This window comes from Chinchilla lanigera, unplaced genomic scaffold (genome assembly GCF_000276665.1).
Source record: "Chinchilla lanigera isolate Chin_1 unplaced genomic scaffold, ChiLan1.0 scaffold00061, whole genome shotgun sequence".
NCBI lineage: Eukaryota > Metazoa > Chordata > Mammalia > Rodentia > Chinchillidae > Chinchilla > Chinchilla lanigera.
In genome coordinates, this window is record NW_004955462.1 from 166,423 (window position 1) to 190,340 (window position 23,918).

Below are 23,918 nucleotides of genomic sequence, written 5' to 3' on the forward strand. Positions count from 1 at the left end.
AGGGGAGGGGGCTGATCATGTGATGTGGGCGGGGCTTGCGTGGGGCCGGCGGGAGCGTGACCGGAGCCGGCGCGGCACGGAGGCTGGGCCTGCGGGAGCTGAGGACGGCAGCGCCGAGGCCGCGGTGCCCCGCTGAGCCTTCCCAGCCGCCGCCATGGGCAGTGAGTAGCCGCGCCGGGCAGCTGTAGAGGGCGCGGGCCCGGGGCCTCCGCCGAGCTCCGCAGGTCGAGCGAGGCCTCGCCTGGGCCGGCGGCCGAGACAGCACCCCGAGGCCCGGGCTTGCGCTCGATAGGTGGCGAGGAGCGAGGATACTGCCGCGGGGAGAGGGTCCTGCCGCGGGGAGTCCGTTGGTGCTGGGAGCGGGGCGTTAGGGCACTGGGCTGGACTAGGATCACTTGTCATTTTTCTGGAGCTTACGAAGCTTCCGTTTTCATTCCTGAATTGCCCTTCCTCGGCCTGATAGTTGTGACGAAGAAGGTTCTTTAAATCGTTTAATTAAAAACAAAAGAAGTGATGGATGGCATGTGTTTTAGGGGAGGGGAGGGGGCAATTGGTAGCTCACCATTTGCCTTAAAATGTTCATTCCAGTCATTCCGTAGCGTTTACTGAAAACTGAAAGGTTGAATGAGCTTTAGGGACAAGGCCATTTATTATGGGGATCCTTGGAAGGCCTTTACCCCAAACATTCAGCCCCACGCACTACATTCACAACCTAGGTGTTCAGGGTTTGTTGGATGAATGAGTAGTGGAGCGGCGCACCCGCTGGCTAACTAGTGGACGCTGGGGAGAAGTAGAAAGGAAGCAGAGGAGACCCTGGCCTTGAATTTAGATATAATGAGTAAAATTCTCCAACACAAGGATAAACAGGTGCCAGAGGACAGCACTGCTTAAACAGGAATGTTCCAATACAGATGACCATAAAATGCGAAGAAACCTAGGAAAGTGGCTTGGATTGAGGTGCGAAGAAAAGGGGGTGAAGCGGTTCGAGGAACCTTAATGATGTTGATACTTGATTCGCATTAGAGTTAAATGCCTTCACAATTCACACTTTCCAGATATCCAGAATAGTACATGGGTAACGAACATCTACAGTAAGTTAGTGAATTGTTCTGTCAAATACCAGTAACTACTGTCATTTTTTAAAAAAAAATAATATAGCCAACTTTGACCTAACTGTGGAGGTGTAATTTGTGTGAGCTTTAAAACCATTTCAGGAAAGATCAAATTCATAGCTCATTGTGGCTTGAGTTTCTGCACAGCGGGCTCTTTGGATAAAAGACTAAAGCATGAGAGGTTTTTGTCTTCATCTTCCAGGTCTCTAGCAGACCTTGACCTAAACTACAAGGTGGTGTTTCTCCACCAAGAACCTTGGTCTGTCTTACTTCTATATACTGAAAAGAGTAGCCTGGGAAAGCATTACTTTCTAATGAAATGTAGTTGTCACTCTCTGGGCTCCTTCTTGTAAGGAAGTACTCTGAGACCTTTAGTTGAGAGGATGACCAAGCAGGGAAATATGGCTTAATAAAATGCAGTCGAGGTTGTATAGTTTTAAATTTTAACTACAGAAATGATTTTCTCATCCCTCACCCTTGATAAAGTTTGACATCTTTCAGGTTTTTAAGTCAATTCTGCAGGTTAAGCCCATTTCCTATTCTGCTTTCCTCAGTAGAGAAGGCATCCTACCTTGTTCCTCCATTCATTCATTCATTCGTTTATTTCTTTTTGAGACAGGGTTTCGCTATGCATTTCAGGCTGGCCTTGAACTCACTTTGTAGTCCAGGCTGGCCTCTAACTCTCAGTGATCTGCTTCAGCCTCTCGAGTTCTGGGTTACAGGCATGTGTCACCACACCTAGCTGTTCCTCCTTTTAAATATTTTCTTCTGTAATGCATTGCCTTTTGGGTATCATAGCAGATTGCATGCTTTTCTTTTTTTTAATATAGTGATATTCTGAATAATTCCTTTCCTGTATATCTAAAAGGACTGGATACAAACATGAGGAATCAAAGTCAGATTACTTTGCTTCTGCTGACTATCCCTAACACCATTTGAGTTTTTTTTTTCCTCTTAAATTGTATCCCTTTCTTTATAGTCTCACTTGAAATGGAGAGCATTATGATTCTTTAATTTGAAGGGATGGGGCAAATTACTATTTGAAATTTAAAAACATTTGTATTTGATTCTGTAAAAAGATTGGTTTTTAAACTTTATAATAGAGATACTTGTTCTTTTTTTACAGTCAAATTTTTAGAAGTTATCAAACCTTTCTGTGCAGTTCTACCAGAAATTCAGAAGCCTGAAAGGAAAGTAAGTGTAATATTTTAGTAATTTAGAAGGGTAGCTGAATGACTTACTTTGCCACACCAACAAGATTGATTTACTTTTCCCAGTACTTTTTTTGTTTGTAATTGGAAAAATATTACCTGCTTATCCTTCTTGGAACAGAGTAAGTAAAAATAGGATAGACCTGCTAAGTCTACATAAGTTTATGTTTTCAAAAATGACTATTTTTAAAAAAATTTTAACGTTTTCAAGCCAAGTTTATCTTTGGCCTGTATGTTGGTGAAGATATGTACAGTATTCTCTTGTCTAAAGTGATCTTTTTTAATTTCTTAGTATAGCATAGTGTATTGTGCTTCGCTACACTACAAATAGCCCAGTCTGCTGGGTAGGTTTTGAGGAGTTCAGCTGTTTGATGTAAATGAATTCTGATTGTGTGTGTGCCTAGCATGTGTTGATTCATCCACTGGAAAGAAAAATGACTGGAATGCACTGGAAGATCTTGTAACTGAATTAGCAGAACTAGGGACAGAAAGAAATAGGTAAAACATCTGTTAAATTTAGTATTTGGAGTTTTTTTTTTTTTTTAATGATTTGAAATGGTAAAGGTAGTCAATTCCAGTTATATTAAAAGCATCCTGAGAAACTCTTTATTGTCTAGGAACTATCATAGACTGTCCATATAGCATTATAAAGCCATGTAATATCATAACAAGTCCTTCATGTGCATGACACAGGGTTAATTGAAACACATGAACGTTTTACTTTGCCTCTTTGTCAGTTTTCTTTACCATGGTACAGTGCACATGAAAGCTGCCTGTATTTAAATTGCCTTTCTTTTCAAAAACTAGAGACATGTTTGAGAAGTTCAGCTGTTTATTTCAGCTGTTGCAGGTCACATTTAAATAGTAGATAATAGAAGCATGTCATGATGGGGAATGGTGGTTAAGTTTTAAGGAGGATTTTTGCTTCACATTTATATTTCTTGGTTTGGGTTGATTGTTCTTTGTATTTTGTTGTGCAGATTCAGTTTAGAGAGAAGGTATTATGGACTGCTATAACTCTCTTCATTTTCTTAGTATGTTGTCAGGTATGTAACCATAATGTCTGTACTGTTCTAAGATACTGCTGAGTTAGATTTTGAGAGGCATATTTTAGTTAAAATAGTAAATGCACTGAAATGTATTGTGTTGTTACTCTTTTTAATCTTAATTAGTGTGTGTGTGTGTGCGTGTGTATGCATGTGTGTGCACCCGTGTAGTACTGGAGACTGAATCAGGGATTTGACTGAACCAGGGTAGGCACAAGCTCTACCACTGAGCTATTCTTCAAGCTTCGATCTAAATTATTTTGATAGTAAAAGTGGTTATCATCTTTGTGTATTTCTTTTGGATAACTAGTAAGTTTGAACATTTTTCTTAGTGTTTTTTGTTTTTGGTTGATGGTTTCTGCCCATTTTTTTCTTGAGATGCTTCATTTTTGTTCTTATTGCTTTAGTATAATTTTTGTTTTTGTTTTTCTCATACTGAAGATTGAATCTAGGACCTTCCCACTGAGACATACCTCCAGCCCTTTCTATAGTTTCTATTTTGAGACCAGGTTATGGCAAATCCTTATGCTACCTAGGTGAGGCTTGAACTTACGATTCTCCTGCCTCTACCTCCCAGAGTGCTGGGATTGCAGGCATATACCACCATGCATGGTTTAGGATAGTTTTTTATCATATGAAAGCAATGTACATATTGAAAATGTTTTTCCAGTTTGCCTTTGGTAATGTTATGAAAGCATATATTAATTTAAATTTCCCTAAAAATAGTTTTAAAACCTCACTGATGTACTTTGTTTAAAAATTAGTAAGATCCAGGCTGGGAATGCAGCCCAGCAGGAGACCCCTTGATCAAAGCCCTGAGGCAGTTCCTAGCACTGTTAAAAAAAAGTAGTAAGGGGCTGGGGTTTTAGCTCAGCGGCAAAGTGCCTGCCTGGCAAGCGCAATGTCATGAGTTCAAGTCCTGGCACCGGAAGAAAAACAAAAAAAAAAAAAGAAAAGAAAGAAAAAAAAGTAGTAAAGTCCAATGATATTTTAAAAATTCATTCATAAAAGTTGAAAATTGTACATATTCTTTGGAGTACTTTTTTTTTGTTTTGGTACTGGGAATTGAATTCAGGACCTTGTGCTTGCCAGGTAGGCACTGTGCCTTTGAGCTATACCCCCAGCCTATTGGAGTACTTTAAAATAAAATTTTTCAGAGAGACTAAGTATATAAAATGAGGATAAAATGTGACCTGCGTATGTCTGAAGGTTTTTATAAGGATTAAAGATAATTTAAGCACATTTTTTGAGGTTTTTGATAGATAGGTCTGAGGAACTTTTTAAAAATTGTGTTAGCAGGACAGATTAGGTTCACAGTCTGAAGAAAAGCCAAATACTTTCTTTCTGAAGGATGAAATGATGAGGTCATTAAGGTACTTCATTTAAATTTGGATGATCATGAAAAGTCTTAAAAATTATACAAAAAAGTACAAAGCAAAAAAGAACCTCTGCTGTTCACTTTTAATATCTTGGAAATTACCTTTCCCTACATTTAAAATGTATATATTTCAGAGAGTTTTGACAAATATGTATGCCTACAAAGTACTTACTGATACCTACGTAGATATAGAACATTTTTATTACCCCAAAAAGTTATGAAAAAAAAGTACTTCTTTGAAATTAAAAGCTTCTGTTCAAAAGGCATTGTTTCGAAAATGCAAGGCAAGCCACAGACCAGGAGAAATCATTTACAGAACCTACATCTTACAAAGGACTTGCCTCTAGAAAATATTAAAAATGTTTGTTGATAATTTAAAGAATCAGTTTTGAACATAGTGGAATTTTTATAAAGAGTAAATTAGAATTTGTTTGTTTGGCCATGCTGGGCTAGATCCCCAGTCCTAGGCAACCACTGATCTAATTTTTGTCACTGTAATTGATTTGTCTTTTCTAGAATTTCATATAAATGGATTCATACAGTATTACTCTTTAGTCTCTGATTTTATCATAATATTTTTGACATTCATCTGTATTGTTAGTAGATGAGTAACTTATTTTTATTTTTGAGTAACATCATGCTGTATGAGTATATAATGTCCATTCCCTTGTTGAATGTTTGTCCATAACAAAGTAGCTATAAACATATGTATACAAGCTTATCTGTGGACAGTTGTTGTGTGATAAGTATATTTTCAGTTCTTTTCCAAGTGGTGGTTCTGCTTTATATCTCTCTCTATGAGCCATCTGTTGGACTTCCAGTTGCTCTGCATCCTCCGCTACTCTTGGTATTGGTGGATCATTTTAATAGTATCTCTAATGAATGTGGTTTGAATTTCTTTAATAAACAATATTGAAATTTTAATTTGCATTGTCTGGATAGTTTGCTGATACAGTGGTGCCTCAGTTCATGAACTCAGTTTTCTCCACAGTTCTGGTCACAAACTGAACTGGATGAGAACCAAATCAAATTTCCCCCTAAGGTCAACATTGACCCTAACAGTTGAATTTGATTCATTTCTCATCCAGCTTGGTTTGTGACTAGAATTGTGGAAAGGATTAGGTTCATGAACTGAGGCACCAGTGTTACAGTGGAGTGGGCTAAAATAGTCCAGGTTCTTGTGTATGACAAGGAAAGACTTGCCAACCATATACGTCGCAGTAAGTTGTGAATATGTACATTTACTGAAGATCATGGTATGGTAGAACAGGCAAGGAAGAGAAACCCAGGAAGAACTCTCCAAGAGCCTATGCAGAGGAACAGGAACAGGAACAGGAATCCAGGAAGGAAGGAGCTCTTGAAGAGTTCCCACACGACTCAGACACCTTTAGCTTCGGGTGCCTCCCTTTGTGGTCAGATGCCTCGGACCCTAGGTACCTCTCATTTTGTCTCTTACTGGTGTTGAAACCAGTGGTCTGCTGCCTCGGGCATCACAACCTCCTAAGCTTAAATACGGATAATCACAGAGTGGTGCCGAGTCCACAGCTGAATGAAGGAAAAGGCTCATTGGTTTTCCCTGTTTCTGCCGGTGTCACCAGATACCAGAGGAAGGAAGGAAGTTCTGTACTGTAATTGCACCTTGGGTGGGCGAGAGGAAGGAAGTTCTGTACTGTAATTGCACCTTGCATCCTAAATTGGACATAGCACTTTATTTTCAATTCCCAGTGCTTTTTGAAATCTTTAGTGTTAGTTTTCTGTTTCTACATCTGATCAGTTCCATTAGAACATGGAATAGTTTGTGTCTCCAAAATACTATACTGTATTTTACCAGGTTTGTAAAAAGAAAAACTTGACAAACAAGGGTTTATTTGAACATTAAAGGAATCGTGAATCTGGCAGCACTGAACTTCAGAACCTCTGAAGATGATCACAGAGTTCTGGTTCAGAAGCGCAAACCTGGGTTTTTATAGGTTGAATGTGGAAGGAAAGGAATTGCTTAATTTGGTACAGCTAGCTGTTTGCCATCTTAACCACTTTCAGTTGTATAGTTTAGTGGTGTAGGTATGTTCACATTGCTATAAAACAGTACTCCGTATTGACAAGAGTATTTACTCATGAAATTATCAAGTAATGATTTTCACTGTTAAAGAACTTAACCCTTAAAATATGTTTGTTTTTGCTATAGAACATGAAGAATTTTTAAACTTAAGCATTTCAGAGATTAAGTGAAGGCATTACAAACTATGTAAAGCTAATATACATAATACATTTTTATACAGTATTTGTGCAATATTTTAGATACCACTGTTTGGAATCATGTCATCAGATTCTGCAGATCCTTTCTATTGGATGAGAGTTATTCTTGCATCCAACAGAGGTATGTACTATTTTTCTTTTTGTCTTTATATCACTGCTGACATCAGTCAGATATCAGTATGTGGATTAACAAGTATTTTTTGATGTGTCCAGGGAGGGGAAGGATATGAAATTGAAACCCACAATGCCAACACCATGTGTGTATTGTAATAGTAGAGAGAAAAATCTGTCTTTGGGTTTTTCACAGATTAGAGACTCCTGTTCAGTGGTCGGTGAGATGATGCACTTAAAGTAGAGTTGCATGTTTGGAGCAGTGAGCTAGAAAAGCCTGAGCTAAGCCCACAGGCATAAGACAATGTGATGTAGCCTGGGAAGGGGCAGCCTGGGAGGGGATGCTGGTAAGTAGGGATGTGGCATTTCAGGAGTCATGATTGCTTATTTTTTGGAGACTCTTCACATAGCTGACAGGTATTTTTTATCATTTTTTTTCTAGATTATAAAGGTGATATTTGTTTATTTTTAAGATATACCAGAATTAATACACAGATTTTTATGAAGCTGAAAACAAAAATCTCACTTCTGAACAGGAACTTCCAGGAAATTGATAGGTTGGCAGATTCTTTTGCATATCCCTTAACACAGGAAAATCTGTATACTTTAAAAAAACACTATATGCTGTGTTGCTATTTGCCTTGCTTACTTAGTATCTCAGATGAAATATTTTATTCAGTAGCCATATCCTGTTCTTTTATAAGCATAGACTATAATTTATTTAATCACAGTTTTTACTGAGTTTTTACTGTGTGGCAAACTTTGTGCTCAATGCTGAGAGTAGAGGAGTAAACAAGACTGTTCCAATTGTCATAGAGTCCCTTTTCCTGCTTGGGGTTCTGAATTTTACAGATTGAGTGGGGAAGGGTGCTCTGGGAAGATGACACTAGACAGAGACCTGTAGGAAGTGCAGAAGTCTCTGAGACTTCAGGAGGAACAAGGAACATGTAGGGAGGAGCAGGTGCAGAGGCTCTGCGGGCGAGTGTACTCCGTGTGTTGAGAACATTGAGGAGGCAAGTGTGGCTAGGAGATCAGGGAGGGAGGAATGACTGTGATGTTGTCTGTGAGTCTAGAATCAGGTCCTAAAGGCTTGGAGGCCACAGAAAGGAGTGTACTTAAAGTCTGATAAAAAACTTTTTGCAGCCCTAACCATTGTGGCTTCTATTGTCATTAAAAAGGTTTTTTCTTTTCCAGATTATGCACATGATTACCCATATTTCCTTTTTAGTTGGTCATCCTTATGTTTCATTTTTCTGTACACTGAGCATTCATCTTGGTGTCAGTCACGAGAACAAGCCTGGGTTTGATGTTCTGGGGTGGCCAGTCACTTGCTAAGGTCCACTTAGCTTCCTTTTCTCTGCCGATAGAAGTGCCATATTTTCTGTGTCCAATTTTCATTAAAGCCTGATTGGATCTTTTTCTGGACTAGACCTATTTTAGTTATAAATTTGGATGGGTTAACTTTAAGAGAAATCTGGATTGAATGGTTGTAACAGTAAAAAACATTTTTATCTTTCATTATTGAAGAAGTACAGTGGCACCTCAGTTCACAGATGCATTTGTCTGCAAACAGTTTGGTTCACAAACAGAAGCATTTGGCAAAATTTTGTTTTTGTTTGCAAAGTACATCTATCAAATGACAAACGTGACTGTGCTCATCTGTCCCAAACAAACATGGCCATATTTTCCAAAATCATAGAACAAATTAAGTTCATGAGCCTAGGTACCACTATATTTAAGAAAATAAAAAACCAAGAATATCCTAAAAATGGATTATTTTCTCATATGAAAGGGCTCCTTTTCAGCATTTATAAATATCAGGGAGTGACAGAGTAACCTATGAAAACATACCCTTAGTTGGGCATGGTGGCACATACCTGTAATCCCAGCACTTGGGAGGGTGAGGCAGAAGGATCACTACGAATTTGCGGCCAGCCTGGGCTATGTATTGAGTTCAAGACCAGCCTGGAATGTATAGCAAGACCATGTGTTCAAACAAACAAATAAACAAACAAACAAACAAGAAAAGGGAAACACACACTTGACTTTGTTGAATTACTTAGTTCTGTATATTTCTGTAATTGGCAGATTTGTTTTTCTTATTTTTCTCTATAAATGTAGCATCCTTTCTATGAGAAAAAGCTGACAAAATACAGGAGAAAAATCATCTGTAATACCACTGGGTAAAATAACAATAAACATCTTAATGACTGTATTAAAATATCAGGAAACTCATTTACTACTTAGGTAGTAAATTGAATCCAGCTATTGATACTATTTTCTAAAATATTTTTGCTTCCCACTATGTCACGAACGTTGCCCAAATCACTAAATATTCTACATTGTTTTAGGTGACTTCCCCTGTAACTTAAAATTTTGCATTAGAATAATTAAAATATTCTTGAAAATTACCTTTATTAATTTGGTGTGAAGTTTTTTGGCTTATTACATAATTTTTATTTTGCATTAAAGATGAAATCTTTAGAGAGTTTTAAAATAATGAATCACACAGAAATCTTGGGTTCTTTTCCTGTCTTTTTTTTTTTTTGGTTTTTCTCTGGTACCGGGAACCGAACTCACGACCTTGCACTTGCCAGGCAGGCGCTTTGCCGCTGAGCTATCTTTTCCTGTCTTTTCTTCCTTTTTCTGGTATTGAGAATCAAACCCAGAGCCTTATACATGTTAGGCAAACACTTTATCACTGAGCTGAACCCCAGCCCTTTATTTTATTTATTTTAAGTTTTGAAAATTTTGTTTTCTGGTGCTGGAAAATGTGTTAAAGGCATCATATGTGTTAAATATGTGCTGTACCCCAGAAAGTTTCATGTCTACTCACCCCTCCCCCCACAACTGGGTGTTTGTTGCTCAGTCTAACTTGCTATCCTCCTGCCTCAGCCTCTTGAGTACCTAGGATTACAGGTATGTGCTGCTGTACCTAGCTCAGAGGTTTCCTTTAAAAAGGATTTTTTTTAACATTTGAATGTTCAAATTTACAGAAATTTACAGTTCTGTAGTATTTATAATACCTTTTACTCTTCAGTTTTGCAAGGTTGTGTTAATGAGAGCTTGTTTAGAGTTAATGTTTAAGGAGTGAAAATTTGTTTCACATTTAAAGTGCAGTAAAGGTCATTTAGAACAAACACTTCTAAATTAACCTGTATTATGGACAATAAAAGTTGTTTACTTCTTTCCCATTCCTTTACAGGAACTTTAATGGAACTGGGCATCTCCCCAATTGTAACATCTGGTTTGATTATGCAGCTGTTGGCTGGAGCCAAAATCATTGAAGTTGGAGATACACCAAAAGATAGAGCTCTATTCAATGGAGCCCAGAAACGTGAGCATTAATACAATTAAAAAGCTTTATCCAAATTTGAGAATGTGGTAAAGATGTTTCCTATGGTTTTTTTTTGTTGCTGGTTGTAAGCATGTACTCCTTTTCCCCCCAATTTCTGTCAGTATTTGGTATGATCATTACCATTGGGCAAGCCATTGTGTATGTCATGACGGGGATGTATGGGGATCCTGCGGAAATGGGTGCCGGGATCTGTCTCCTTATCATTTTTCAGGTAAGAAATCCTCTATTATCCTGTGCAGATAATGAAACAGTTTGAGCTTTTTTTCTACTAGTTCCTTAGGTAATTGATATTTATTTTCTTACTTAAGAATTATTTATAATATTGATTACTGAATGATATGTACAAATTACGATAATAAAAAATTTAAATTCTAATAACCTCATAGTCATGCTGTATAAATTATTATGGATCAAACTTACTTCATCAATACTAAGATACACACTTTTTTTCCATATTTGGATGTCTCTGAAATCAGAATGTTTTCCTGCACTTAGTAGTACCTTAATAGTGCCATGAACCAGGTTGCAGTCATAGAAGTTGTTGCTGTGCACACATCATCTTGGCTGTCATTCAAGTTGGTACTACATCGGTTGGTTATATGCACTGTTGAAGTAACTACTGTTCAATCTTGATTGCTGACTGAAGTGTCTCAAAAATTTATGGTGATGTATTACTAAATGAAAATTGTGTGTATGGAAAGCCACAGAAGTAAAGGGTGGTGACACATGCCTGTCATCCCAGTACTTGAGAGCCGAGGCCAGCCTGGGCTACATAGTGAGTTCAAGGCCAGCCTGGAATACATGGTGGGACCCTGACTCAAAAAAAGTCACAGACAGCTAGATGATAAATATCTACATCTAAGTCTAGAATTCCTTTTTTGAAAGCAGAACATAAAAATTCTTTGTAATAAGATACTGTACTGTAGGTGGACAGTATTCTCTTAGTGGTACACAAAGTAATGGTGTTTGGTTTGAGTGTTTTGATTTTTCTTGTTTTTTACATTATTGGACGTCAAAGTGTTAGTAGCTCTACCACTTACCGAGCTATGCTCCCAGTTGGGTTGGTTTTTTTTTTTTTTTGGTACCAGGAATCAAACTCAGAACCGTGCGCTTACCAGATAGGCGCTTGTGCCACTGAGCTACATCCCCGGCCCCCAGGATTTTCTGGGTTTTTTTGTTTGTTTGTTTGTTTTTGTTTTTTTTATTTTCTGAGACAGTCACTAAACTGCCTAGGCTGGCCTTGAACTTGCAGTCCTCTTGCCTCTGCCTCCTGAGTAGCTGAGATTACAGGTATGTACCACCACACTTGCTGTGGTGTTTTAAATAGCAGAATGTTAGTGTCAGTGATATAACATACCTACCTACATATATATATATATATATATATATGGTGGTATCTCAGTTTATAAACTCAATTCTATAATTCTGGTCGCAAGATCCCCATAAGGTTAACATTGAACTTAACCATTGAATTTGATTCGGCTCTTGTCCAGCTCAGTTTGTGATTAGAATAAATCAAGTTCAGGAACTGAGGTATTATGTATGCATATATGTGTGTGTGTGTATCTGTCTATCTAAAATGAATTTTTTAAATGGACACTTTGGAATTTTTAAGTGCCAATATCATTATCACTGTACTAAATATCTTAAAGTTTGTAAAGTTTGAAAGATATTTTTCTTTCCTACGATTCTTAAAAATCATTTAGGGAAATTACCAAGAATGGGTTGTATTTAAGTTACATATTTATTTTGTTTTGAAAAGAAGTTTGCTTAAGTTAATAACAGTCAATATCTGGTTTTCTTGGAACTGCGTCTTCTTGTCTACTATGAAGTTAAAATTTAGAAAAATTTTTATAATAGTTCAAAAGATCAAACTCAGAAAATATTTTAAATACAGTAGTACCTTGGGTTACAAACTCAATTCTCTAATCAGTTCTGATTGCAAACCAAACTGGACAAGAACCAAGTCACATTTCTCCATAAAGTCAACATTGACCCTAACCACTGAATTTGATTCAGTTCTCATCCAGCTCATTCTGCCACTAGAATTATGGACTCAGGTTCATAAACTGAGGTACTGCTATAATTCTAACTACCAGTAGTTAATACATATTGAGAGATATGACTATCTCAGACTAATAATGTTGACCTTTATTTTTTTTAATAAGTCTTACATAGGAAGCAAATCAAGTAAGATTGTCTAGTGAGCATGATGCAGAAGAACAGTTAGATTGTTCAAGTATTCACTGGCATCATTAACAATAGTGATCACTTTTCTAATGAGATAGAACTATTTTTTTCTTTGACCAGGGCAGGAATTTTTGATAGGTTATTGGGGTCTTTGGTACTCTGTGAGCTCTTACATGTTCCCATTTAGTGTCTTTATTTTTCCATTTACAAACCATGCCCTTGACAAATTTATAGCCATTGAAAATAGGAGAAAGGAAGGATATACCAAAGATAGAAAGAGAAGATACTCTGTAGACTAATTTTAAAAGTGTTCAGGATCTCTTCATATAATATTACCATTATTGAGAATACTAATAGGCCATTTGTTGCCTTTTTTTTTCTGTATAGCATTGGCATTATGTAACCTGACCCTTTTTTTGGAAGGGCAATTGAACCCAGGGCTTCAAGAGTGCTAAGCACACACACTACCACTGAACTACTCCTCTACCCCAAAATAACCCTGATTTTTAAGACATCTAGAACTGGCATTTAATTCTTACAACACTATGCATTAGTCAAATATCTCTAGTACCTTCCTAACAATGTATTTAGACCCAAAGGAACCAGACCTAAGAAATTTAGGGTTAGTTAGGTAAGGAGTAACCTCTTATAGTCAGTTAAACATTTAAATTGATATAAAAGGAAGTTAAGCTATTCTGAAGTTTCAGTATCCAGAAATCTAAGAATAATTATATTCCAAGAATGAAACAGGCAAAGTGAATATGTACTAATTTGTTTTACATAAATATTCTGCCTACCAATATTTGTATTGTGGTTAATTCTTCTAGTGTTTTGTTTTTTGTCTTTTTAAGACAGCATTTCACTGTACAGTTCAGGTTGATTTTGAACTCACTTTGTAGCCCAGGCTGGCCTTGAACTCACAGCCATCCTGCCTCAGCCTCCCAAGTGCTAGTATTACAGGTGTATGCCACAATTCTTCTAGTGTTAACACATGTAGAAACGTTATATTCGATACTAGATGGGCAGTGGCCCATTTGTATCTTTCATATTAAAAATATGTATATATATACAGTGAAAAGCTGTGATGAGATCAGCATATTTTCACCTAGATATACAGGTTTTGAAAACTGTTTGCATACTATTGTGGAAAGTATTTCTGACCTTATTTGTTTTCATTCACATGGTCAGTGTTTTTCCAGGAGTGGGTTTTAAAATCTAAATAATGGGCCTTGATTAAAATTTTAAATAAAGAAAATATCTGTGTTTGTGACACACAGTAAAGGTAAGTATGTTTCACCAGGGTTGAGCAGTTGCATGCACATGCAGGACTGAAAGTCAAGTGTGATTTTTGACCCCACCTCAAAGGTTCAGTGTTGTGCACTTCCCACATCCGTGTGGTACCTCTTCTGTTCTCACTGTGCCATCACTTCCTGGTCTCTCATCCCTTTTCACTAACATGTACAGTTGTTACCATCTCTTGTATTTTTTTTTTTTAATTGTAGAAACCATTTCTCATTTGAATTTCTTTTCAGTCCTTTCTTTCATTTGAAAACATGAATCAAATTTCTGCAGGACATAAATGAGCCACTCTGTAGTTTGAATGATACTGTTCTGAATATGGGTCGGAGAATTACAGTTGCTTCAGAGGTGCTGTGTAATTTGGGTTTTTTTGTTTGTTTATTTGTTTTTTGGTACTGGGAATCGAACTCACGACCTTGTGCTTGCCAGGCAGGCACTGTGCCGCTGAGCTAAATCCCCAGCCCTGATGCTGTGTAATTTGGCCAGGTCATTTTTCAGAGCCTGTGACAGTGCATTTTGGTGGCTGATAGCCAATACTCCCTGCACAGATACGGGTTGCTGTATGTGTGACCTGGAGTACTCACTCAGTATCTGTTACAATCAATAAAATGTAGTAAGCCTGACCTATTACTTATTTTGTTAAGATGTCAGACTTGGTTTTCACACAGTATTAAGGTGTCAGACTTGGTCAGCATGTTCTCTCATAGAAGTTCTGAGAATTGTACCCTTTATCTAGTTCACTGAAAGTCTTACTAAAAAAAGTATACGTAGACAAGTTAGGCTTTGAACAAGCACTGAAATGGCAGTTTAGGAGAAAACAGCAACATTGTGTAAGGTAAACAAATTGTACACTAGTTTGACCTCTCTTCTGACAGTGCAGCATAAAGTGAGTATACAGTGAGGGATGAAGGAGTGGAAGTGATTTCCTCGCTTTTGTAGGTGTCTTTGAGGTAGGGAGCTAGGAGATCGGGGGCATAGAAGCACGTTTTCTTCCCCTCAGACTGTTTATGTTGGGAAGGAATCATACAACTGAGGAAGTCACTTGCAGGGCCGTACTTTATTAATCAATGCATGCTTTTACAGAAGTGTCTTCTCCAAGAAGAAAATTAATGCTCAGTATCACAAAATTATAGTATGCTTCATTTGTTAAAAAAAATTATGAGCTTAAGAGCCTGGTGAACTCTTAACTCTCTTCAGATTTACAGTCTTTGTCACTAGTAGAATGTATTTTTGCAGTGGTTATAACTTGTGTTCATATTAATTTGTGCTGTAATTTTTTATTTGCTGTATATATTACACATAGTATATATAGGTAATACATAAAATGTTACATATATAGCTCTCTTTATTTTTGGTACCAGGAATCAAACTCAGGACCTTGTGCTTGCCAGGCAGACACTTGTGCCACTGAACTATATCCCTGGCAGCTCTTTTTATTTTTCAGTGTTTTTTTGAGACAGGTTTTGCTATGCAGTTCAGGCTGGCCCTAGACTCACTGTGTAGGCCAGGCTGACTTCAAACTCATAGCGATCCTTCTGCCTCAGTCTCCTGAGTGCTGGGATACCATTAGCGACTTACAGTTCCTTTTAAAAAGTAGGAACATAGTCCTCAAACTTACCCTTTAATGGCATTCTACAGTTGCACCTTGTTATTCTAGAATTTATTCAGCCTTCTAGTTACTTTAAGGTGTTTGCAATACTTTCATTTTCTGTCAAATTCTATATCTGTGCTCATTTTTGTTTTAGTGTGCTTTTTCAAATAAACCCTATTTACACATTGTAAGGGAAACTATTCAGATGGTATAAGTATACTTTAAAAGTTGAAATGTCTGCTTTATAATGTGACAATATTTCTAATCCTGATTTTCAGAATTGGCTTCTGACTGAACTAAAGCAGCTCCAAAGCTCCCAACAGTCATAATAGTGATATGACAATAATTAGGTTGGATACTGAAAATGCCCATGCTTTGAAATAACCCATGGTATTCATCTCTCCCTTTTCTTGAGTTTATTCTTGCTTCTGCTTACGTGCATTTCTTTCCCCACAGTTGTTTGTTGCTGGTTTGATTGTGCTGCTGTTAGATGAGCTGCTACAGAAGGGTTACGGCTTGGGGTCTGGTATTTCCCTCTTTATTGCCACCAACATCTGTGAAACCATTGTCTGGAAGGCCTTTAGTCCCACTACCATTAACACTGGCAGAGGTACATTGCATAGTGACTGCACCTGCACGAGTTTGGCTGGATATATGCTCAAATGAGTCTCTAGTGCCGCAGTTTGCTACTGCACGGAACAGCAAATGCTGACTGTTCAAAACTTAGCAGAGATGTGTGGAGCAGGCAATATTATTTTGAAAAGAATAATACCTAAGTTTTAGCCTCTGCTTATTTAAAATTTCAATGGTTGGAAACAGATCTTAAGAATTTTGTTTGTTGCCCTTGGCTAAGCCATAGCTGCAGAAGTCATTTATCTGACTAACTGCACATTCCTAAGAAGGAAAGTAGTAGATTAAGATTTCTTAAATGAAAAGACTGTTGTTCACTGTATCCTCAGGGAGCAGTCATACTTTTGCTTCTCCTCTAGTTGACTTTGTATAGCATCTAAGTTTTGAAAATACTTCATTCTGTCTTTCCCCTTTATCCTTCACTTCTCAATTGTTATGTTTTAGCAGATTAACATCTAAACTCTGGTCCCAGCCATAATAGTAAAGATGGTTTATTAATGTGCTTGGTACAATAAACTTAAAAGTAAGCTTGAAAGTAACATATATCCTTTGTGACATTTTTGTCTTTACTACTGGTTTTTTTCTTTTTTAAAATTTCTTTCACCAAATACTGTCCTTTTCCCAAAATATAGAGGAGAGGCAAATCGTTATGAATAAAATATCTACTGTGGTAGATTCTGCTTTGGATGTTTTCATCAAGAATAGTCCCTTGAAAAAACTTCAGATTTATGCTGCAGAGATAGATTTGCCTCAGTGATCTAGTATTTTTAGAATGTACACACATGGCTGTATCATAAAGCAAACATTGGTGATTTCTTTTGACTTAGGTTTCAGGTTATTTGCATTACCTTTGAGGTAATTTGGAAAAGGTGTGTACAGCTCATTACTGTCTTGATTTTTCAGGTACTGAGTTTGAGGGTGCTGTCATAGCTCTATTTCACTTGTTAGCCACCAGGACAGACAAAGTCCGAGCCTTAAGGGAGGCTTTTTATCGCCAGAACTTACCCAATCTCATGAACCTCATTGCTACTGTTTTTGTGTTTGCGGTTGTTATATATTTTCAGGTAAGTATAATCTTTGCACTTAATTAAGGGGGATGTGGATTTTTATTTTGCTCTTAAAGAGGAAAATGTCATTTGAAATGTGTCTTGCAAGTCTGTTCAAGATCTAGTCAAGCAGATGATTTTATTCTTTACACTCTAATCTGAAGGTGCAAAATATTGGAAGGAAAACTTTTGTTAGCATTATCTTTTTATATTTGATGCTGCTACTTGTTTTCTCTCAGTGGTCTGTGTTCTTTTCTTGATATATCCACTCTTCTTATTTACTCTTGGTTTTGTTTTTTAGGGATTTCGTGTTGACTTGCCTATTAAGTCAGCCCGGTATCGAGGACAATACAGTAGCTATCCCATCAAGCTATTCTACACCTCGAATATTCCCATTATTCTTCAGTCTGCCCTAGTTTCAAACCTGTATGTTATTTCCCAGATGCTGTCTGTTCGATTTAGTGGCAACTTTTTAGTAAATTTGCTAGGACAGTGGGCCGTGAGTATTTTATTTATATTAAGTATTTAAATGTATTATAATTTATGGTTATACTTTTAATTCACTAAGATATTCAGATAGTTGCTGTTTTGTTTTCAGGTTCATAGCAGAGTATCTGGAAGAATTACAGCTGTTGTAAAACTATGACTTAATTATGTTTTACTGTTTTACTTTCTAGGAATATTTTTCATATGATTTGAATAACATTTTAGGGTAATATCATAGTTGCTTTCATAAAAATGGTTTCTTGTTTTTAATCTGATTCCTCTATTGTCTGTCAAAAAAATTGCTAAGGAAAAAAATCCCACTTATTTGCAGATAACATATGGGATAAAAGAATCATCTTTCCTATTTTCTCTCCATTTTTTATGGCTGGAATGGCAGTAAACTAGCCTGTAATTAACTGGATTGGAGAAAATGCATATAGTTAACAAGCCTGGAGAGCAAGAAATAGGATCTAGTAAATTCTGACTTCGTTTTATTGATTCTTTTTATCATGACTGCTAAAACTATGTGGTCATGTGGCTTCTCAAGTGTGAATTTTGAATGGTTTAAAATACTATCATTTGACAAAGTAGTATTTTTCTTCCTATGAGTCACAGAATTTTAAAAAGGCTAATTTCCTTTATTCTTTTGCAGAGTAATTCTAAAATTTGTATTCCACTACAGATAGCACCTTTCAATCATTCTTGAAATAGGATGCCTATTCTATGCTCGGCAAGCACTCTATCCTTGAGCTACACCCCCAACTCTATTGGTTTATCTTAATATTTTATTGTTTACTTTTTAAATTATGGTGACTGTTGCCTTTCTGCTTTTACTATCAGTATTTTTTTTAACCTAAAGTTTAACTGAAAAGCAAGTAATCTGAGTGTTCAAGGAAATTATTCCTTTTACCCACAATATTCCTTTTCTATTCATTTAACAGAAATTTGGCCAGATTTTGTATTTTGACCCTTAAAAATGGGGATAAAGCGTGAGAAAGATGCTGCTCCTTGCTCATTAGTCCAGCAATAATCATCACTGTGGTGATAATTTCCTAACATAAATGCAGTGAATAACTGGAATTATTAGAAAGTCCAATATATATTTGTAACAGTGCTTTCATTCTGGGATTAAGAATTCTAGAGACAGCAAGAAATCATTTGCAAATGATTAAATTCAGAAGCCAGAAGTGTTAATAATTGTAACCCCAAACTGTTTTTCTGTCTCTGCTCTGTAACTTTATTGTGAGGAAATATTCTGTTACCATAAAAATCTTATTATAAACACTGATGAAAAGACTAATTCTTTTTTTTTGAAAGGGGAGTTTAATTTCTTTGGTACATTTTAGATATACACAATGATCACGTTCATCATATGGAATTTGTAGATTTATCTAATTCTTTTTTTCCCATTTCCCTCTCCTCCCTTCAACCCCTCTTCCCCTCCTTATTTACAAAAGATTTATTTCTTCCTATTCTTTTTTCCTTTTCCCTTCCTTCCTGTCCCCACCCCCCAGTTCCTCTTCCCATTTGAACATTTTTCTTATTTTACAATTAAGACTAATTCTTATTATAATGTTCAAACCACGTAAAAGTGAGGCAGTGCACTGTCTTTTGATCAGTATTGTGACTGCGTTCTTAATACCTTCAAATGCAAGTCATGTAAGACTACTTTTAATGTGTTGGAGGACCTTACATAGTTTAGAAAACTTAACATTCTAAATATATTATTATATTCCTAGCTTTCGTTTATGCCTTTTTTAAAAAAAAATCACTCTTCTGTTAAATGGTATGTTCAAAATGTATAGAATACTCACTATATAATTTTAAAAGAGTAAAGGTAGTAAATTCAGATGTTAACTCCTTTTTATAGATTCATTGGCTATAGGTGCATTAAACTTAAAACACTGTCCTAATTTTTGAAAAATGTGAACTCAAAAATGATTTCTAGATAGGAGTACCTATATCGCAGCTATTTCAAAGGTTGAGGCAGGAGAATCACTTGAGCCCAGGAGTTCAGGACCAGTGTCGGCAAAACAATGAGACTTCATCTCAGGAAAAAAAAAAAAGAAAGAACTTAAGGTCTGGGGTGGAGGGTGTAGGGAGTAGCTCAGTGGTAGAGTGAGTCTCCAGCACATGCAAGGCATTGGGTCCACTCTTCCTTGCCGAAGGAACCTTGTCAGTCAGGTTGGCCACTTGTCCTTTTGATTCTTGTCCTCTAGGATGTCAGCGGTGGAGGACCTGCTCGTTCCTACCCTGTTGGAGGCCTGTGTTATTACCTTTCTCCTCCTGAGTCCATGGGTGCAATATTTGAGGATCCTGTACATGTAGTTGTTTATATTATCTTCATGTTGGGGTCATGTGCATTTTTTTCTAAGACATGGATAGAGGTGTCTGGTTCCTCAGCCAAAGATGTAAGTATTTGGTTTACTTGAAAATAATTTTTTAAAAGTTCCTGATTTTTAGGTGCCAACATAATTAACAAGTTTCTACTTCTTAATTTAAGCTTTGTTTAGTGTATTACATTCTTAAATGAGGCAGCATCACCTGCAACGGGCTAGAAATGAGTTCTGGGAAGGTGAAAAATCTGACCAAACTCAACTCCATGCAACAAAATCTCCTTCCTTAGTGTTAAGTTTCTCCATAGGGGAAATTCATTACTACCTGTAAAGAAAGAGACTGAGAAACGGGCTTAACCTGTGTTTAACATGTAGTTCATGGCATTGAAGCCTCAGGTGTAACGGGAAGATGACAGTGCCAACCTGAAAGCTCTTCTGTATTGCTTTTGAGTATGTGGAGAGCACTTCACACAGGACTTGGTTGATAGTTATGGTGAAAGGTTGAGTTTGACAAAGTTTTTTTTCTTGGCAGGTAGCCAAACAGCTTAAAGAACAGCAAATGGTAATGAGGGGTCACAGAGATACCTCGATGGTTCATGAGCTTAATAGGTAAGCTCAGTAGAATTGTTCCTTTTTAGATTATTTCAAATTATTACATTTAGAAATAATATTGCAGTGAACATGCTAATAACTTCTGTCTACATGTTTTGGAGAGGGCACTCTCACTATGTAGTCCAGGCTGGCCTCAAACTGACTCAGCCTCATGGGGGGCTGGCAGGAATATGCCAGTGCTTGGGCTCACTTTTTTCTCTAGATAAGCCTAAGGACCCATTTGTCAAATAAGCTATAGTGCATCTACATTGTAGATTGCCATTAACCTAATAAAAGGGTAATGCAGGTCTGTACACTAATATTGGAAGATATTCAGACCCTTTGTTCATTTTTAGAGTTGTCTTTGTTAGTGAGTTTTAAAGAGTTGGGTTGTTTCCAAATAGAAGTCTCATCAGATACGATTTTCAAGTATTTTTTCCATCCTGTGGGTTTGCCTTTTTATTTTCTTGATGATGTCCTCTGATACATGTTTTTAATTTTGATAAAGCCCAATTATATTTTTTCTTTGGTTCCTTGGTGCTGCTGTTGGTATAATAGCTAAGAAAGCATTGCCAGAACTAAGGTCATGAAGATCAATTCCTATTTTCTCCTAGATTTGGCTGTTCCATGTGGGTCTGTGGCCACACAGATCTGAGTAGGATCCACACTTGCTATTTTGCATATGGCTGTCCAGCTGCCTCTGCACCATTTAAGGCACTAACACTTCTGTGAACCTTTGACTTACTCAGATCATATGTTGCAGAGGACAGTGTAACAAGCGTCCAACTTCAGAAACTATCACTCTGCCATTCTTAATGCACCTCCTGTCTCCCCTAATCTGTTTTCCCCGTTTTTTTCTTTCAGTATTAAAAAGAAACCCCATTTTATTTTTCTAAGTGATTTTAATGTGCAGCTAAGATTGAATTACTGTTGAAGCAGGTAATCAAAATTAGATGAATTTGCTGACACTTGGCATTTTGAAATTTAGGAAACTAAAGGTTACTTGTTTAAAAATATGAAGTATTTTAATACTTAAATCTTAGTCTGATTTAAGTATTCTCACCAGTCCTAAGAATTTTTTTTGGTACCGGAAATTGAACTCAGGACCTTGCACTTGCCAGACAGGCACTGTGCCACTGAGCTATATCCCTGGCAAACTTTTAAGTATTTTCTTTTTTTTGGTTAGGCTTTTTTGGGTTGTTTTTGATACCAGGAATCAAACTCAGGATCTCACACTTGGCCAGGCTGACTGTGCTGCTGAACTGTGTCCCTGACTTATCCTAAGAATTTTGCATTGCTTTTCTTAACTAAAACTATTGTTTTAAATGAGTCAGCAATTGCCTCAATCACTTTTTCACTGTCATCTGCAGCCCATTACTATTAGTCTATTTTGTGACTAGTTTCTTAGAGGACCTCCACTAGTGAGGCTTAGCATTTCTAACTGTTGTATCTCTTTTAGGTACATCCCCACCGCGGCTGCCTTTGGTGGTCTGTGCATTGGTGCCCTGTCGGTGTTGGCTGACTTCTTAGGGGCCATTGGGTCTGGCACTGGAATTCTGCTTGCAGTCACTATTATTTATCAGTATTTTGAAATATTTGTTAAGGAACAAGCTGAAGTTGGAGGCATGGGTGCTTTGTTTTTCTAAATGTTCAAATATTTCTTTTTGTGTGTGCGAAAGGGAAAATATTTTGACACATTCTTTTTTGTCAAATAATGCGGGTTCCCCTTTTATTCCCTCACAGTTCGTTTTCAAGTGCTAACTGTCCCATCTGTGAAATGGGCACCGAGCTAAGCCTGTGTGCAGCATTAGTACCAGCTGCCTTAAAACTACAGTTTACATTATTCATTTAAAAGGTACATCTAGTGTTGCCTGTAATGCTGGAAACCAATGTCTCTGCCTTGCTGTATTAAATCATGGGACGGTGACATGGGTTAGTTTTGCACACAACATTCAGAACACTTATTGTCCTCCCCTTGTTTAAAAATAAATGTAGTTCAAATTGCCACTTTCCAGTATTTTTGAGCTTATGTAATGAGTTCTGGAACATTTATATCTAATCTATATTTTAGATAATTACTTTTTATACTTTTTTAACTCATAGTATCCATGTACTCTTCCCTCCCATCTCCATCCCCACCCACTCTTTATTTCTCTTTTCCCAAAGCAGCCACTTGGCCCAAATGGACAGAATCAAGCATTGAAGTTCATTCTGTTGCTACAAACCATTGCTTTACTGTTCCTATTTTTTCATTCCTTCTCTCTTCCCAGGGACAGCATAACCTGTGCTGTTTGACTGTATTGGCTATGCCTTGTAATTCCAACCAGTCACTTGAGAATACTCTTTCAAGATAGTAGGCCCCAATTTTTTTCTTTTAATTCCCTAAAGCAAAGATCGAATTCTCAAGCAATGTCTGTAGTTCAGTGGGGGTGAACAATGAGTAATTCATGCTAGGAATTTGTGTCTTTTATTGTACTTAATAGCAGCAACAAGTGTGAACAGTAGACAATAAACTTTTATTTAATAAAACTGTTGTGGTTGTGTTGGAAAAATAAAGGAATCTGATATTATATGTTCTCTAAGGCTATTTGCATAAAGTGTGTGTACTTACAGAGCCCACCCTGAGATGCCTACTGTGAGTAGCCAAATGTAATTATTTTTCAGTGTTTAATTATAAATTATTGAGAAACAGTGGCTAATTTAAGATTACTCATTTGTGTTACTAATATTTGGAAAGGAATGGGAAGACAGTGGTCTCAAAACAATATCCTGGTCTCCATTGGAAATTGCATAGTTCTTTATAAATAATTCACTGTTTAGAATAAGGGTTGTATTTCCCTGAAAAAAAAAAAAATTTTTTTTCTTTAACATATTTTCTTAAGGTTTTTTTTGTTGTTATTATTACTTACTTTCTTAATTAAGGGCAGGAAGTATGTCTTACTTAGCTTAGGATCACAAAGCCAAAAGGATACAACAGATAAAAGCAAAAAGGATAGTAGCAATGGTCAACTAGTATACATCTCCCTAAGGCCTCTGATTATTGTTACCATAGAAGTATGGAACCAGTGGTAATTATATCATTTTCTTTAAAAGATAGAAACATGGCTGGCTGCCTACAGGAAACTGAATTTTTAAGTGTTGGCAAGTGAACTTACAAGTGCTAACCAGTGAAAACATCTAAAATGCCAGTTCTCAAACTATCTTACTCTCCAAGACATTTCCTTTGATGTTCACAGACGATCATGGCAATAGTTCTAAGCATTAGTTTTAGGAGTAG

At 36.9% G+C, this 23,918-nt stretch overlaps 1 protein-coding gene across 1 annotated transcript; it reads left to right on the forward strand.

The window, feature by feature from the left end:
• Positions 1-23,170, forward strand: Sec61a2 (Sec61 translocon alpha 2 subunit). The gene is made up of 12 exons (XM_005398076.2): positions 1-161; positions 2,239-2,306; positions 3,304-3,369; positions 7,046-7,124; positions 10,320-10,451; positions 10,574-10,683; positions 16,009-16,162; positions 17,086-17,246; positions 17,530-17,727; positions 19,934-20,125; positions 20,583-20,659; positions 22,101-23,170. Exons 1-12 carry the CDS (start codon positions 155-157, stop codon positions 22,285-22,287), a joined length of 1,431 nt encoding a protein of 476 aa, XP_005398133.1. The 5' UTR covers positions 1-154; the 3' UTR covers positions 22,288-23,170.
• Positions 23,171-23,918: the final 748 nt, after the last annotated feature.

What these genes read in the sequence shown, in the direction of transcription:
- Sec61a2 (XM_005398076.2), top strand. An exon ending in TTCAGAAGCCTGAAAGGAAA is followed by an intron (nt 2,307 to 3,303) that starts GTAAGTGTAATA and finishes TTTGTTGTGCAG; the next exon opens with ATTCAGTTTAGAGAGAAGGT. An exon ending in ATGGTTCATGAGCTTAATAG is followed by an intron (nt 20,660 to 22,100) that starts GTAAGCTCAGTA and finishes TATCTCTTTTAG; the next exon opens with GTACATCCCCACCGCGGCTG.